At 35.7% G+C, this 18,945-nt stretch overlaps 1 protein-coding gene across 1 annotated transcript in view; it reads left to right on the top strand.

Annotated features, from left to right (window-relative positions):
• The window catches only part of ADGRB3 (adhesion G protein-coupled receptor B3), a 732,350-nt gene extending 716,094 nt beyond the window's left edge, over nucleotides 1-16,256 (top strand). The window contains exons 29-30 of the mRNA XM_047102403.1: nucleotides 5,468-5,572; nucleotides 16,068-16,256. Of these exons, the coding sequence (XP_046958359.1) occupies nucleotides 5,468-5,572; nucleotides 16,068-16,256 (294 nt within the window). The remainder of the gene's footprint in view (nucleotides 1-5,467; nucleotides 5,573-16,067) is intronic.
• Nucleotides 16,257-18,945: the final 2,689 nt, after the last annotated feature.

The following is an 18,945-nucleotide window of genomic DNA, read 5'->3' as shown; positions in this document are numbered from 1 at the left end:
AATGATATAGACCTTACTCAGTTCTTTTTTAGATCCCTTGTCTAATTTAAGTCCTGAATATTTATTTATTCAAAGAGAAACATGCTTGAAACATAACTAGATGCTAGTAATGTCAAGCATTCCATGGGGCTCCAGGTTCTGTCTTAGGGATACTCTGGGGCTCTGGCCAGAGGAAGGTATATAAATCATTCCCTTTTCACAACACAACTTCAAGAATCAAGATTAATTCCTGCAGTGTATGTTGCTTCCTTAACATTAGTTTTCATTTACTTCAGACTGGTATTCAACAGCCCACTCTGTATTGAGGATTCCTATGCAATGCAAAAAAGAAGAAAAATAACCCTAGGAGTATACTAGTAAATATGGACAATGACAGTATAGATGTCTATATTCCTAAGGCTAGAAAAGGTAATTTAGGCAAAGTAGTGTCTAAATTCTGTAGCACATGATTTCCAGGCCCCTTACTCTAAAGTTTATAGTTGAGAGATTCTCCAACTTTTTCTAACAATCTGTTTCTAAAATTCTGCATATAGAAATGCCTATCTTATCTGTAGTTTAGACTTAGTGATTCACACTTCTGAATTTAGAAAAGAAAACCTCCAAGTAGTTTGTTTCAAACCCACCTGCAGGCCCTTTATTTCCACTTGTATGGAAAATAAGAGATCACAACAGCATCAGAATGAGCAGACAGGGTTTCCATCGGGGCCAATGAAAGAAGTCTTCTCTTCAGCAGGGGGACCTCAACTGGAAGGAGAGAAGGAAAGATTTATGATAGATAGCCTTCTATGTTACAAGCACCTTCCCTGGCCTGTATACCTATGCCGTCACAGTAATTTCATTTATCCTGTGGACATTTCTTGAGCACCTACTAAATATCAAACACTGTGTTAGGTGTCAGGGATACAAAGATAAATGTCCACAAGGTGTTCAGAGACAAGATATGGAGATCAGCCCTTTAAAACATAGTTGCGGTACTTTACGGGACAGTTGCAGGGTGATCAATATCCAGTTTATGGACTTACTACAGAAAGCACCGAACCTACCCTTGTTTGTTTCACCTGCTTTTCCATCTGAATAGGGCATAATCACAAATTTGAGTAATCTAAAGGAGGGTGCTCCCTGAATATGGAATGTTTCTAAACAGCACACAAAAAGAATTTACTTTGGATTCAAAATGCGTTCCAGCTGTCTCACCACTGATGCAAGCTTGGGAGCTTTACTTAGCCTACCTGAACTTCAGTCTCCTCCTAATCAACAAAGGGTGATAATGACTACTACCTTCCTGGTTATTGTGAGGATTGAGAAAGGTAATAATGGCTACCATTTCTTACGTGGCTCTAACCTGTGTCCTCCAGTGATAAATGATTTATATCCCTTTTTAACTCTTCAGAACAACCCTATAAGGTTATTCTGACTACTAAAACTGGAGCTACAAGGAGGTGGCATTTTGTGCTTCAGACCACACAATTTGAAAGTGATAGAACTGAGATCTAAATTCAAGTGTGTCCAGGCCCAGAGCTGTTAGATTTGACATGTCCCAAGTATTTATTCTAGAAGAGAGCCTGAGATAGGGTAGAGGTTGAAAACATACAGGTTTGTTCACACCCTGATTTTTTTGCCTAATGTCTACAATTTCATAAAGGCACTTTACAACCTATCACTTTTTCTTTTATATAAACAATTAAGGCAGCCTCCCTTGAGTTACCAAGACATAAAATAAAATATAAGAGTTTTATGAAATAAGCTATTTCAGGAGATACTTTTGTGCAGTTAGGTTGCTGGTCCTCTCAGGATGGGGGTTCATACACAGCTTCAAAACATGTCATAATAACCTGAGTGCGAGAGAGCATTACCTAGCATTTCTCTTTACTGCAAAAGATACCTATGTTATTTGGCAGGTATTTTAACTAAAGCAACCTGAATTTTATATATAGTGTCAATTAGAATATGTTTTTTTATTTAAAAAGAAAATCTACATGTGGTGTAGTTTTATCATCTTCACAATGTTTTTAGAAAATTGAGTTTTTCACAGAAATCAATTTCTTTGGGACACAAGATGTGTTTGGGTCACAAAAGAACAAAAAAAGTGAACAGACACTTAAGGTGAGTAAAATCCAAAAGTAGCCATTAAAATGGACCAGTAGGATTTATTGTATAGAAACTTCTAATTAGGTGGTTAAGACCATCAAAGGCATGTGTGCTGCAGATAAATAATTATTCAGACAAATAAATAAGGGGAAACCCTTATTATTTATGGAAACTAAAACCACAGCATGTTTTTATCCCAAAACATTGCTGGGTTGGAAACTCTCCAATATTCACCGTGATACTGGCTTTCATATCAATGGAAGCTTCCCCACTACAAAAGCTGAAAGGTGTACTTAAGTCAGTGAACAAGAAGGAATCATGCATGGAAATCAAACTGAGCCCATGACAGATATGTAAGCTCTTGATTGGCAGCTCTTATGTGGTACTACTGTCAGAACCATCAGGCCATCATTGGTATGGTGATTTCTGGCTGTGCCAAGGTGACAATTTCAAATTAGAATTGAGGCATGAGGATGTGTTTGCAATTAATGTATCTAGGTAGGAAGGGGCCCAGATTTCAGCATCCAAATTTTTCTTTCCATCATTCTATGTAGAACATTGCAAATGTTTCTTGGTTATATAAAATTTGAGTCCACCATATATATTTGTGAGTATGTTCTAGCAACATAGCTCCTCAAAATAAAATCCGCTCAGTTCAGAATCAGCTGTGGCCTATTCAGTCAATAGGATTATAAAAAGTCCTATCAATTAACATATCCTAATTGCCATGGGATATATTTAACACTTTGCTTCATTAAACATGCTTTATCCAATAGAAATAGTTGGTTGCGAGAGACATAGAGCGACTTTGACTAACAGAAGAGAGCTTTGTTGGAAGGATATGGATGAACTGACTTAGCCAGCAGACATTAAGGGACCTCCACTGACATTTCCACCACCATGACAAAGCATAACTCCCTGGTGCAAAGTTGGGTCTCTCATGATGAAAGGTAAATGGAGACTGCACAGACAAAATCATCATAGGCCCACCTTAAAATGAGGAAGCTGTGCCAATAACATCAATTACTACAAGAAAATGTGTTTCTCGTCTTTGGAAAACAACAATCTCACTGAGGAAAGGGCATAGGATTAAAAATTATACTAGAAATTCTATGAATTTTATAAAATGGAAGAGAGAACAAACAAGATGCAAGAATAACTGATTTGAGAATTTTCAACTTAAAAAAAGAGTATGTAAAAATTTGGGAATCTGCCTCCCTTGCATTTATTTTAGCGAATTCCCCTATCACTTACTCTCATAGCCACACCATTTGTTTTACTTATCTCAGTTCTAAAATAACATGTATTTGAGTTCTTATGTGATTAATGCCTATGTCCTCCATTACATACCTCAAGCTGTAAGAGGGGAGAGACTGTACCGGATTTTGCGCACCATTGTTACTTCAGCATCTAGCACAATCTGTGGTGCTCATGAATATGTATTAACTGACAGAACAAAGTATCTTTAGAGAAATGTCAGTAGCGTGACTTTAGTCCTACTGCACCCTAGCAGAAAATAGCTACATGGTAAGATTCATTATTATGAAAAACGCTATTTGTAGTGTTAGAGCCACAGTTAATATTCTGATGACTATAGTTTTGTTTTAAAGGTATTCCCTTGTAACACAAATCAGCATTTTAATCAGTGTCTTAGGCCCTGGTACTGCAAGGGAATATTTGAGTCCCCAGGGATAGAATGTATTTCATTATGTTTGCCAGTTTACGTGGTCCTCAAAATCCCTCCACTGAATTGCTTACGCAAATCCTCCCTCTCATAAATCTCCATCAGCCATTGCTAGTCAAATTATGTTTTCCTGGTGTTTCTCTGTAAATCCTGCAAATCTGTTTCCTGTACTCTCCCCAAAACTGATGGGAAGTTAATCACTCTGTAATTGCTTGCTATGTTTCATGTCCTCATCATGAGTAATGTTGCCATGTTCTCATCCTCAACCACCTGATTTGTCAACAGCCAACTCCTAGAACTAAGAGGAGCAACGATGAAAATAATTCGGTTAGAGCAAGACTTAAAATGTCGGAATTCTCTCATAAAAGTAGGCTAGTGAAAATAGAACAAATTAGCTAAACAAAGTATTGCCTAACACAGATTCATTAAATATAGGAAATTAAATTTGGCATAACAGAATAAGACTTTTTCAAGTATGTTAAAGATTTAATTTGCATTTCTCTTTTGCCTTTTTTTTTCTCAAGGAGATAGTGTTCTCTACAAGTGTCTTTTTAGAAGAAAACCAGGCATTATAGATCTTCCCCCAAAGATATATTTCTTTTCCTTTTGAAAATATTTGGTAATTAAAACAATAAACCACATGTTCAAATCATAGCTGAAGCATGAATATCATACACCTCCAAAACCCACATGAGCAAATGGTGAGTTATGAAGCACATGCTTTACAATACTATAAAATCTTACACAAACATGGAGTCACAATCTTGGAAAATCACTGAAATATTGACTTTTAACTTTTAAAACCAAAATTGAAGAAGGCATTTTCTCCCTTAAAATAACACTTGTAAATACAGGGGATTTATTATCTCCTCTGTAAGCTGCGCTGTAATAGAAAAAGATTCAGTGAATGATACTTACCCTGAGGTCATTTTTATTTAGGACTCTATTTGTTGAGTTACGATGAAGTTGGGAGACAAGGATGTAACCAGGGATGAAGAGTATTAAGATATTTGTATCAGTGATTTGAGAAGCTCATCAGCTACACAATTTATGCTCTGAGTCCTTTCATTAAAATTCCGTACCATCTCGTGAACAAATATATGAAACCTATGGGTCAGATTTTCCTTCTGCAAAGCTCAATCATTATTCAAGGAAAGTGTAAGATTTTAGGTTTCACATATATTTCAGACACTTTAGTGCTTTGAGTCAGCCTTAAAAGGCAGTGCCTGGGAGTTTGCTCCCCCTTTAGTACAGCCGGCTAGGATTTTAGTGTTTATGGAAATAAAACATAAAAAAAAGTAATATTTCCCATGACAAACATTGAGAGACTTGGGTGCTTTACAAGTCCAAATTTTTAAACATTTTTTTATATTATAATTTTTTGTAAAACAGCTTTAACTTTGAGTGATGAAAATCTTACAGAGGAATGACTGCTACATTTTTAATGCACCCACAAGAGAAAACTATGTTTTTGGTAATCTTGTAAGTGGAAATAAAGCCAATTCTTCATGTTTAAGAAGTGCTGAGTAGGAAACAAGGATTGGCTGCAACTCATTTGCATTTTTGGTGTCTTTGGGGACTTCCTGGTTCCTGCCAAACTTGATTTTCCTTATTAGTTAAAGTGAACATCTTAAAGCTCGTTTTAAAATGTATAAATCAAATTAGAAATGAGAATGATTCTGTTCTCTTTTGCAGAAGGTCATGCATACAAGGAAGAGGCATATGGAACTCTTTCAGGAGCTGAATCAGAAATTTCAAACTTTGGACAGATTTCGGGATATACCAAATACAAGCAGTATGGTGAGTACACTTTGCCTCATCAGTGCCCGGCACCACACTGATGATGTGGCATGCCAGCTCTTATCCTTGCCCTCCAGGAGCTTTTAATTGTCTTGTGAACCCAAAAGTGGCATACACGGGGAAAAAAAAATAATGTTCCGAACTGTATTTGGAATTAGGAATGATACTCTTTAAACGTTTTTATTCATATTTTAAACATTTTCATTTATAAGCTTTAATTGGAATTAGTTATACATCAAAAATGTGTTAGGTTCACCTGGTGCTTTTTTCATCATTAAAAGTCAGTTAATTCATATACTCAAATAGTTTTTCCATTTTCATTTGAATGTCTGGCATTTTAAGGTCATAAAATGTGTGTGTATACACACATAAACTGTGTATATATATTCATATATATACATATATATGAATATACACTGTTACCTGAAACAAAGTATTAGGGTTTGTCTCCAGGAGATTCACTTGTTTTATGACAAGAATTTTGAGAAACACATCAACATTGGAGACTTTGATTGTTGACTGAACCATTTTCTTCTCATTCATCTGCACTACTACAATCTGAGTATTAGGAATTCATCAAATGGTATTTTGCAGTTACCATGTGCATGGCACAGTCATAGCTCCAGAAAAGGCTATGTAATTATTTGTGAGAGCACTGGATGGGGAGTCCAGAAATCAGTATACCAGTGAAAAGCTCAACCAAGAACTATCTGATCTTGAGCAAGTGACCCAGCTCAATTTTTCCTACATTAAACATAGAAATAAATAATTAATTAATGCCTTCTTTGGTTCTCATAACACTTTCCAAAGCAGCTAAGAAGCTGAGAATCAGTTCTACCTGACTGCCATTTGACTCCACTGTTCCTCACTCCAAAAATAATGCTTTTGCTCTGCCTTACACACTTTGCAGCCCTCCCCCTCCTCCCAAAATATATATGGTGTATATAAATCACTCTAAGAGATGTGGTGTTTGATCACCTTCTAACTCTAGTGAGTCTTGTATATGTGTGTTATGAATCTAAGTCCTAGCTTCCTGATTAGTAACATCAGCTTATGACAACAAGAATTTACATACTTTTATTTTTCTTGTATTCCTCTCAGTACTGGTACAATGCTGGTCATGGTAATTTATCAGTACATAGCTGCTCTTAATTTATTGAATGTTTCTGATAGTTCCATCTGTGTTTGTTAAATGAAGATTATAAGAAATACAATAGACCTTAACTCTTAATTAGTCTGTAAATAATTAACATTTATATCAACCTATTTTTCCTCCATACAGCAAGAACCATGCATTATTTGTTATCATCAACACAATCCTGGGCATATAGAAGACACCTATATGTAATGAGTGGTTCTTTCTTATCTACTCTTCCTAATATTGGGCCGTCAGTTTTTAGTTTGCCAGGCAAATGAGAATTGCACCCTTGAGATTAGACCTAAACACATTAGCTACTCATTTTGGAATATTGAAAGCTAACGTTGAAATAAATTGAAGAAACGTCATTTGTTTAAAAAAAGGAGAGGGTTATGTTTACAAATCTGAAGGCCTTATGCAACAGCTACAGCTGGCTGACTGCTATAATATGATTGTAATTTCCCCTAGTTGTATGGTCTGGGTATTAAATCATTAATGGCACAAATATCTGTATCTCAGTTTCCTGACAACCAAAATAGCCTACTAATTACACTACATCCCTGCAGCAGCACGCCTTTTCTAGAAAAGATTTATAAATATTTATCATTTGGGAGGTTAGGAGTGGGAAGGATAGAGTTGTCATTGCTGCTTGACTATTGTCCTAAATATCTGAGAACAGAAGAAAAAAAGAGTTCCTTATTCAGTTTTGATTAATAATGAACATGTGAGTGAGTTCATTATCCTTAATTCAGTCATAATTCGTGTGGCACATTGCTAATGAAAAATTGCATAATTGGATACAGAAAGACATTTTCAAAACAAAAAATCTCAAAGTCTTTTCCTTTTTTTTTTCTGGCTACTAACTCACAACACCTGCCTAGCACTGCAAATGATGGTAATTATGTAGAATTTGGGGAATCAAAGGGAACCCAAAAGACCATTTAGTCCATTTCCCTGCTTCCAGGCAGGACAACATCTAAATCACACTACAAAGAAAAGGCGGTGTTAAAAGAATTCTCTTATTTTGAGTGTGTCTCACAAACTATTCACCAGTAAGATCTCTTTCCCCCAAGGAACTTCTCCAAATTCTTGCTTTTTTAAAATATAGAATAAATATATTCTCTTTCCCTTGTCCCCAGAATTGGTAGGTTGGAAGAAGGAAGGAAAGAAAGAAGAGAGAAAGGGAAGGAGGAAAAGAGAAATGGACGGATGAAGGAAGGGAGGGACTTGCCCAGAAGTGACAGCTAGTCTGCTCCTGGACCCATGAACTATGGAAAATTCTCAGGTGGCCCTGATGTGGTCCAGCTGGCCCTGAATTCTCATATTCAGCTAACATTCCATTTCTGTGTATACAGCCAAAGACCAAAATTAGCATTGTTGGAAGCTTCATGTATGTTGGCTTATATTGAGTTTATAATTTTTTTATTGGGGGACAATTAACAGCATTAGTTTCAGGCATACAACATAATGGTTTGATATTTGTATATATGCAAAATGGTCAACCAGTTGATCTAGTTTCCTCCTATCAGCATATAAAGGTATGAAATATACAATATTGTTGACTATTGTCACCATTCTGTATATTACATCTCCATGACTTATTTCTTAGAAGTGTGTACCTTTTGACCTCCTTTTCCCATTTCAACTTTCTCCCAAACCCCCTCCCCACTGGTAACCAAGCTATTCTTTTAATTTATTAGTTTTGTTTCTTCATTTTTTTATTGTACATATAAGCAAAATCATATGGTATTTGTCTGTCTGACTTATTGCATAAGCATAATGACCTCTAGTCTATACATGTTGTCACAAAAGGCAAAATTTCATTCTCTATGAGTAGTATTTCACTGTGTCTGTGTGTGTGTATGTGTGTGTATATATATACATCTTCTTTATCCATTTGTCCATAAATTGTACACTTGGGATGTTTTCCATATCTTGGCTATGTAAATAATGTTGCAATGAACATAAGGGTGCAAAATGTCTTTTCAAATCAGTATTCTCATTTTCTTCAGATAAAGACCCAGAAGTGGAATTGCTGGATCATATGATGGTTCTATTTTTAGCTTAGGATCCTCCACAGTGTTTTCCATAGTGGCTATACCAATTGACATTGCCACCAACAGTGCACAAGCTTTCCTTTTTCTCCACATTCTTGCCAACATTTTATATTTCTTGTGTTTTTGATAATAGCCATTTTCACAAGCATGAGATACCTCATTGTGGTTTTGGTTTGCATTTCCCTGCTGATTAGTGATGTTGAGCACCTCACCTATTATTCATCTGTATATTCTTTAGAAAAACATGTATTCAGAACCTATGCCCATTTTTTTGCTGTTGTTGTTATTCAGTGTATGAGTCCTTTATATATTTTGGATGTTAATACCTCATCATATGTATTATTTGCAAATATCTTCTCCCATTCAGTTAATTTTGTATTTAGTTGACGGTTTCCTTTTCTGTGCAGAACCTTTTTATTTTGATGTAGTACCATTTGTTTATTTTTTCCACTTCGTACCATTGCCTTTAGAGTCAGATCCAAAAAAAAAAAAAAAAAAATGTTGCCAAGACCTGTGTCAAAGAGCTTTCTGCCAATGTTTTCGTCTTGGAGTTTTATGTTTTTTAATCTTATTTTCCAAGTTTTTAATTCATCTTGAGTTAATTTTTATATATGGTAGAAGACAGTAGTCCAATTTACTTATTTCACATGCCTCTGTCCAGTTCTTTCAACACCATTTCTTGAAGAGACTGTCCTTCCCCCCATTGTCTATTCCTGCCTCTTTTGTTGTAAATTAATTGAACATATAGGCATGGATTTATTTCAGAGCTCTTTATTCTGTTCCATTAATCTATATGTCTGTTTTTATGCCAATACTATACTGTTTTGCTTACTATAGCTTTGCTATATAGTTTGAAATCAGGGAACATGAGGGCTCCAGCTTTGTTCTTTTTACTCCAGATTGCTTTAGCTATTTAGGATCTTTTGTAGTTCCATATAAATTTTAGAATTGTTCTATTTCTGTGAAAAATGTCATTGCTCTTTTGTTAGGGATTATATCAAATCTATAGATTGTTTTGGGTAATATGACATTTGCACAATATTAATTCTTCCAGTCCATGAGCATGGCATATCTTTCCATTTATTTGTGTCTTCTACAATATCTCTCATCAATTTCTTATAGTTTTCACTTTGTAAGTCTTTTACCTCTTACCCCTATTTATTCCTAGATACTTTATTCTTTTTGGTGGAGTTGTAAATTGAATTGTTTTCTTGATTTCTCTAATAGTTTGTTGCTAGAGTACAAGAACACAAAACATTTTTGTGTATTGATTTTGTATCCTGCCACTTTACTGAATTTGTTGGTTGTAAGTTTTTTGGTGGATTCTTTATGGTTTTTTTTTTTGTTTTGTTTCGATTTTAATTTTTTTTTTTTAAATTTTTTTTTCAACGTTTATTTATTTTGGGGACAGAGAGAGACAGAGCATGAACGGGGGAGGGGCAGAGAGAGAGGGAGACACAGAATCGGAAACAGGCTCCAGGCTCTGAGCCATCAGCCCAGAGCCCGACGCGGGGCTCGAACTCACAGACCGCGAGATCGTGACCTGGCTGAAGTCGGACGCTTAACCGACTGCGCCACCCAGGCGCCCCAATTTTTTTTTTTTTTAGAAAGAGGGCACTAGTAGGGAAGGGGCAGAGAGAGAGGGAGACAGAGGATCCCAAGTATGCTCAGCACAGAGTGCAGTGAGCCTGATGCAGGGCTGGAACTCAAAAACTGTGAGATCATGACCTGAGTCAAAGTCGGGCGCTCAACTGACTGAGCCACCAGGCACCTCTTTACAGTTTTTTACTCATAATTTTATGTTTTTTTTCCAATGTGGATGTTATTTATTTCCTTTTCTTACCTAATTGCTTCAGCTAGGACTTCTAATAGTGTATTGAATAAAAGTGGCAAGAGTGGGCATCTTTGTCTTGTCTTGATCTTAGAGGAAAAGCTGTTAGCTTTTCACCACCAAGTGTAATGTTGGCTGTGGGTTTGACATATATAGCCTTTATTATGTTGTGGTATATTCATTCTATAACCACTTTGTTAAGAGTTTTTATTATGAAATGATGTTGAATTTTTTAGGTGTTTTTTTCTGCATCCATTGAAGTGATTATATAATTTTTATCCTTCATTTCATTAATGTGGTGTATAACATTGTTTGATTTGCAGACATTGAACCATCTGTGTCTCTGGAATAAAGTACACTTGATCATGGTATATGAATGATCTTTTTAATGTATTGCTGAAAATTCATATCGCTAATATTTTGTTGAGGGTTTTTACATCTGTGTTCATCAGGGATAATAGCCTGTAATTTCCTTTTATGTGGCATCCTTTTCTAGTTTTGGTATCAGGGTAATACTGGCCTCATGAGTTTGGAAGTGCTCCTTCTTTTTCAATTTTTTGGAAGAGTTTGAGAAGGATTGGTATTAAATCTTCTTTGATTACTTGATAGAATTTACCAGTAAAGCCATCTGGTCCTGGACTTTTGTTTGTTGGGAGGTTTTTGATTACTGATTCAATCTCCTTGTTAGTAATCAGTCTATTCATTTTCTATTTCTTCATGATTCAGTCTTGGAAAATTGTCTGTTTCTAGGAATTTTTTCATTTATTTTAGGCTGTCCAATTTTGTTACATTTGTTATGTCCAATTTGGCATATAATTGTTCATAGTAATCTCTTATGATCTTTTTTTATATTAGTTATAACATCTCCTCTTTTATTTCTGATTTTATTTATTAGAACCCTTTCTCTTTTTTTCTTAGAACAAGCTCTTTGTTTCATTGGTTTTACTATTGTCTTTTTTTAATCTCTATTTCATTTATTTACACTCTGATCTTTATTTCCTTCTTTCTGCTAACTTTGGGCTTTGTTCTTTTTCTAATTCCTTAAGGTGTAAAGTTAGAATGTTTGAGATATTTCTTGTTTCTTGAGGTAGGTCTGTATCCCTGTGAACTTCACTCTTAGAACTGCATTTACTGTATCACATAAATTATGTTTTATTTTAATTTTTGTCTCAAGGTATTTTATTTCTTTGATGTTATTTTTGTGACTGATTTTCCGTTTCATACAATTGTGTTCTAAAAAGATGATTTCGGTCTTCTTAAATTTATTGAGACTTGTTTTGTGGCCTAACAAATAACCTATCCTGGAGAATGTTCCATGAGCACTTGAGAAGAATGGGTATTCTGCATGTATCTATTAAATCCATCTTTAATGGGTCATTTGAGGCTGATATTTGACTTTCTTTCTGCATGATCTATCATAAATATAAGTGAGGTGTTATAGTCCCCTAGTATAATTGTATCTATCAATTTCTCCCTTTAGGTCTGTGGTAATATATGCTTTATTTATTTACATGCTTCTAGGTTGGGTGCATAGATACAAATTTATATCTTCTTTTGGATTGACCCCTTTATCATTATGTAATGCCCATTGTGTTTTATTAGTCTTTGTTTTAAAGTTGATTTTGTCTGACTTAAGTATAGCTACCACAGTTTTTTCGTGGTTTCCATTTGCGTGAAACTTTTTTCATCCCTTCACTTTTAGCCTGTGTGTCCTTAAAACAGAGGTGAGTCTCTTATAGGCAGCATAAATGTGTCTTGTTTTTTTATCCATTCAGCCACTCTGTCTTTTGGTGGAAGAATTTAGTCTATTTACATTTAAAGTCATTACAGATAGGTATGTACTTAATTGCCATTTTATAATTTGTTTTCTGCCTGTGTTTATAGTTCTTCTCTGTTCCCTTTGTCTTCTCTTGCTCCCTTCCCTTGGGTTTGATGCTTGTCTTTAATTTTATGTATCTACTATAGGTTTTAGCTTTGTTGTTACCATGAGACTTACACGTATCAGCCTATATATGTGCCAGTCTACATTAATAGCAAGTTAAGTTTGCACACATTCTAAAATTCTACATTTTAACTGCCTCCCCCGACATTTGATGTTTTTGATGTTACATTTCACATTTGTGTGTGTATGTATTCCATAACTAATTGCTGTAGCCATTATTTTTACTATTTTTGTATTCTTGGTTAGGATTTTTGCTTTCAGCACTTTGAAATGTTGTTTCACTTGATGTTGTCCTATAGGTCCCTTAAGCTATCTTCACTTTTTTATTTTTTATGTGTGGTTGTCTGTTTGGTTGAGTTCTACTGCTGGATACAGTAGCTCTTCACAACTAAAGCAGCATGGGCCTCAGACCTAAAGGGTGTCCACACATTTGTGAACAATGGCAAGAACCACAGTACAATTGGGAATACCGTGGGAGGCCAGAGGAGATGAATAAGAAAGCCAACCTTATTATTACCCAGTAATAGAACCTCTCAGAAATTCAATCAGTCATATATTGGCAATAATACAGTGAAATTAGAGTCTAGACATTGTGACAAAGTCCTAAACTCATCATTTTAGTTCATGGATTCATGGTGCTTGATCTTCAAAATATAAATGGAAAATCGCATCTGTTCCAAACATAATGAAATCCCTGTTTTCAAAGCAAATGAGCAAATACCTTGATACCTTGAATTTTTTTAGGACTGAACTAATTGAACTTTGTCAAACTAAGGATTCCCAGAAAGCTCCTTTAAGACACAGCCTTTGTCTAAGATGGATAAATCCTTGCTGTGGCTTGATTCAGCAGAATTCACATCAGTGAACCTTTCAATCAGTGATTGATTATTCAGGTCACTGTAGTGCCCTGAAATGTTCAACCATTCCCTGTTGCCTACAAAGTAAATTCCAAATTGAGTGCCCTGGAATACATTGTCCCTTATGATCTGGCTTTCAGTTCACCTTCTACCTAGTTATTCTGTTCTTTTTCATTCCAACTAAAATAAATTGTTCTCAGAGTGGTCCTATTTGCATGTTCTGTGGATTTTTACTTCTCAGTATGCATGCCTGTTCAGCCACCCAACCTCCAATCACACGTCTTTATGACCAAGCTCATCCTTCTATGACAATTCTAATGTCACTTTTCTCAGAAAGGTTTATATGCTTTCCATAAAAGGAAGCCTTATCTCCACCCTTATCTGCCCTCCTTCCACACTTTTCCTAGATTATAGACACAGATATAACTATATATTTTATACCTTCATTTAACTATAAACACCTTATGGTAAGTATTATTATATATAGTAACCATTTATTAAATACTGGGTGTTATGCTAGGCCCCTTAACTTTTTTGTTTTTGCAACCCCACTATATAGGTAATCTGCACATGTGGCCAATTCCTTTGGCCCACAATACAAAGTATATCTCTGTTCTGCCAACGTTAAAGTTGAGGTTCATGGAAACCAAGTCAATTACTCAGAATTACCTTCATATGAAACAGAACAACTGGAATTTGGATCGGCGCATGTCAGGCTTTAAATCTTATGCTTCCTAGTGAGCCATGTTGGTTTTCCATCTTTATTCTCCCTAGTGTCTAATATGATGCCCAGCACAGAGCAGCTGATAAATATTAGTTGAAGGGAGCAAGGAAGGAGGGGGAAGGGAAGAGTTACAAGACTATACAGTTCATAATACTTTAGGATAATAGACTAAATCAGAATTAATCCCGTGCACATATCCTAAAGGTTAAAATTTTATCATGTCTTAACAAGTAGCTATTTTCTTGTATGTCCTTATGATTAAGGCTAATAAGTGTTAAAAACTATCTAATGTATTGAAGGGTATAATTTAATTTCTAGTTATGATAAATATTTCTATAGTTTTTCTCTTCTGTTGATCTATACTTGAGAATGTTTTTTAATATAGTCAGGGGAACCCAGATAATCATTCCAGTACCTGTTTTATGTTCCCCCTGCTAATTAATTACAGTCAGTTGAAGGCTAGAATTTAGGGTAGAAGGGGGAGGAATAAAGGACACATTCAACAATTATAGCTGGTTAAGTGTTGTAGTCTAACTTGGTCTAAAGAGAATTCAGTCATGATTTCCTTCTTGTTCTTTGATGTTATTCAGCTTAGTCTATCACATTCAAATTCCCTCATTTTACAGAAATATTTAAATAACACTATGTAAAATAAGTTCACTGCTAAATCTTAGCAAAATATCAGGCTATAGAAACTTTGAATAATGTCTATTCATATTTATTGAGCCCCTACAACATGGAAGGTCTGAGTGGAGTCATAATTAAGCAGATCTTAAATCTTAGGTACTAAGAGGGTGTGTACTATGAAACATAATGAAGGCTGGCCTGTGGACATTATTTAAAACCCCTTATATTGCTGGATATATTTTCCAAAAATCTGTACTCTTTGTTTTTTTTTTTTTAATTTTTTTTTCAATGTTTATTTATTTTTGGGACAGAGAGAGACAGAGCATGAACGGGGGAGGGGCAGAGAGAGGGAGACACAGAATCTGAAGCAGGCTCCAGGCTCTGAGCCATCAGCCCAGAGCCTGATGCGGGGCTCGAACTCACGGACCGCGAGGTCGTGACCTGGCTGAAGTCGGACGCTTAACCGACTGCGCCACCCAGGCGCCCCAAATCTATACTCTTTGAAGGGAAGAATGATTTTTGCTAAATTAGTGTGCTACCCAAATATATAGAAAGTTGTGGGGAACTTACAGCAGGGAAGAAAATAGATTACACAAGGGACACAGTAGCATTTTAATATTCTAAAAAAGGATAATTTCTTGAATTTGGATCTGTATGTAACTAAGCAAAGTTAATGAAATTCAGTTATGGCCAGTTTGGGGACTGTTTTTCGTATTACATAATATGCCCCATTACATATCCTCAAATTTTGTTTATCTCACCAAAGCTTCAGCCAAAATACTTAATTTTTCTACATCTAAATGTTTATTTATTTTGAGATAAAGAGGAAGAGAGAGAATCCCAAGCAGGCTCCGTGCTGATAGCACAGAGCCCTATATGGGGCCTGATCCCATGAACCGTGAGATCATGACCTGAGCCAAAATCAAAAGTTGGACGCTAAACCAACTGAGCCACCCAGGCACCCCAAATTTTCTACATTTAGTCTTAACACTAACGCTTCTTCCTACCTGAGTATAGAGCTATACTGACATCTCACAAGACACTGAAAACAAACGATCATCTACTTTTCCTTCCAAAAATGATTCCATTCCTTTGATTAGTGGAAAATTTTAGAATAACATAAAGAAGGTGTTCATCAGTTTGTTCAATGAAAGAAAACTAAAGTCAAAACCATTTCCTGCAGCTGGCCACAATTTCAAATCATCTCTGAATCATATAAACTGGATTAAGGTCACAAGCATGCTGTCTTCCTGGGAACTTCAACAAGTGGCAATCCTTGTCATCAGATAAATGACTTTCCTCTCCTCTCTTCTCAACAGGAAAACCCAGCACCAAACAAGAATCCATGGGACACTTTCAAAAACCCCAGTGAATACCAACATTACACCACAATCAATGTCTTAGATACAGAGGCAAAGGACGCTTTGGAACTGAGGCCAGCAGAGTGGGAGAAGTGTCTGAATTTGCCTCTGGACGTGCAGGAGGGTGACTTTCAAACAGAAGTTTAACAAAGTCAAAATGGACTGAGGTGGACATAAAAAAATTTCTTGCACTGACACTTAAGACTTGGGAAGCCTGACATTTCTATCTGGACAGTGTGACTATGCTCTGTCAGGACCTTCATGTGCCAAGTGTCAGTGGTGTTTGCGTGTGGGAACTTCTCACTAGTGAGGCTAGTGGAGAGAGGACCAGGTGTACAGTTCTGACCATCCTGTGTTGTAAGTACCCGTGGAATGGATTTGTAAGGTAATCTTTATAGATAAACCTCAAGCAACGATTCATGTTGTGACCGCTTCATATGGTTTAGTTTTCAAAAAACTTCACCATGAAGCACAATGTATATATTTATGCAGTTTTTAAAGTTTATAACAGTCTGTTTGGCCATTACTACACTTTTTACTTTATAATATAAAAGCAAAGTTTTTGTCATTAAATGAATGTTTGTTGAGCTACATTCTTCATTGCTTTAAATGCAATAAAGTAATAATCTCACTTTTATATGAATAATATATTTCACATCTTTATTATTGCAGTTTTCTCTAGAAAGCTCTGAGTAGCTTTCTCTGCTGCAACTGTGTATAAAATATTTAAAATGTTGTATGGTGTAAATAAACTTTTGTCTACATATCAGTTTTTTAGTGCATTTTATTTTGGATTTGTTGAACAGAAATTTACATCTTTATAAATTTTTTTTTCAATACAGATACTGAAAATGTATTCACAGTTTTAATAGCATACCGTTATTACTCCTTTGAGGCTAATGATTTCTCAAATGTAATAGTAGGTTTGTATAGTGCTTCTGTATTTTCTACTCAAACATCCTTTGGAACAATGTACCATGTAAATGGGGCTTGTCAGAAATCTGCCATCATACTCTTACCTAAATATTATGTTTTTTTTCTATATTTTTGTGGCAAAAAGACAACTACTGGTAGGACACAGTACGTTGCCATACAAAACATAATGCAGGGAAAATGTTTATTAGAAGTAATGAAGTCCATTGCATGTTTCACAAAAGAAACTACTTGTACGATAGTTCTTCATAGCATACACAAAAAATGAATTTATTCAGGACTTTAAAAAAATCTTACCTGTATATTCTCTAGTGGAAGGAAAAGGGGTGTGGATGTGTTTGGTAGACGCTTTATCTCTGGTTTGAAAAGTGGGAAGTCTGAGGTGAGCTGACTACAAAAGGGCCCCCAGTGTCCTCTGTTGTGGAAAGCCACACCGGTGATGTCTCCTGCTTTCTCAAAGTCTCATGAAAGGAAACATGGCACAAAGGATTTCAGCAATTTTGCCATCCTTTTAACGGATGATGAGATTGTGACTTCCAGGCTGAGGAACTATAGGGAGTGGAAAGGAGATCGGGGTCTTCAAACTTCCGAGAATGTTTATTTAGATTAGTTTGTCGTTAAACCTAAGCTGCATGGTCTTCTGTGGTCTGTCAGAAACCCAAGTGAGCTGGCTCCGGCTACCCATGACCTGGGGGACCCGGCCCTGAAGGCCATGAGTCCAGGCAGAGACAAAGGTGCTTCAACACTCAAGTGCACCACTAAGCTAGAGCCTTAAAAATGCCCAGCTCAGGCTGAATTCCTGTCAGATACTTATAATGTTCTCAATGTAAAGATGTTAAAAATATATTTTTAACCATATTTTAAAAAATAAAAGCAACATCAGAATATAACATAAGGAGTGATTTTTCTATAGAATAAACTTCATGCCAATTATAATGTAATTGTAATATTAAATGCTTATTAAATTTATAAGATGACTTTCTGGTGATAGAAATATTTAGTCAATTTCTCATTCTCTTCCTATATTCATGTGTCTATAAATACACATATATATATATATATATACATATATGTATATGTACAGACCTATGTGTAGGTGTAGATATACATATGTGTACTCAGGCTTAGCTCCATCTCAGTGACCCATTGAGTGAATGAAAACCATGTAGGCAGTTTCCCATTTCAAACTGTAAGATCTTGATTGGAAAAAACCCTTAATAAGCATATATTTGAAAACATAAATTCTGTGTTTAAAAAACAAATTCAATATATTAGACTAATATTTCTTGTAAAGCTACAACAGTCACTGCCATAAAATGAAATCTTATATTTTTTTCACTTCTATTTTTCTCCAGTTCTAGTAACTCAATATCACTGTATGAAAATTAACCAGAAATTGCATACTTGAAAATGTAAGGGTAACTTATTTGTTACTCTAAGAGAGATGCCAAGTTGTAGTGGTGCTTTTTGTTTGTTTTTTAATCTAGAAGGGAAAAAGTACAGGCAGGTCAATAAGTATCAAGTAATCTTAATTTTAAGGAAGCTCTCTTTTGAGTCTACTCCTTCTAAGTTTCCACTGCACACGCACATCCGCGTCCTCTGCCAAAACTGCCTCGCAGCTGTCCCCTTAGACAGCCCTGGGCCATTCCCTCTGAGTCCTGAGCCCACTGTACTCTTGACCTGCCAAGATCTTTGGGCCCTTGGAGAGGTAGCTCTTCCCCTTCCCCCACATCCACATTTTTTCTATGCTTCAAGGTACACCTCATATTTCATCTTCGTGAAAGTTCTCATGATTCTCCAAGCTAAAAATAATTTCTCCTGTTAACTCTTATGGCAATGCTTCTGTACCTCTCTTAGAACTTTTAAAGAAACTTCTACCTTGTTATTTAAACACATTTCTGAT

Source organism: Lynx rufus, unplaced genomic scaffold (assembly GCF_022079265.1).
Source record: "Lynx rufus isolate CCGP_SWC_20201006 ecotype Redwood Valley unplaced genomic scaffold, mLynRuf1.p SCAF_6, whole genome shotgun sequence".
Taxonomy (NCBI): Eukaryota; Metazoa; Chordata; class Mammalia; order Carnivora; family Felidae; genus Lynx; species Lynx rufus.
Note: the sequence above shows the minus strand (reverse complement) of the source record. Positions and strands in the feature narration are given on the sequence as shown.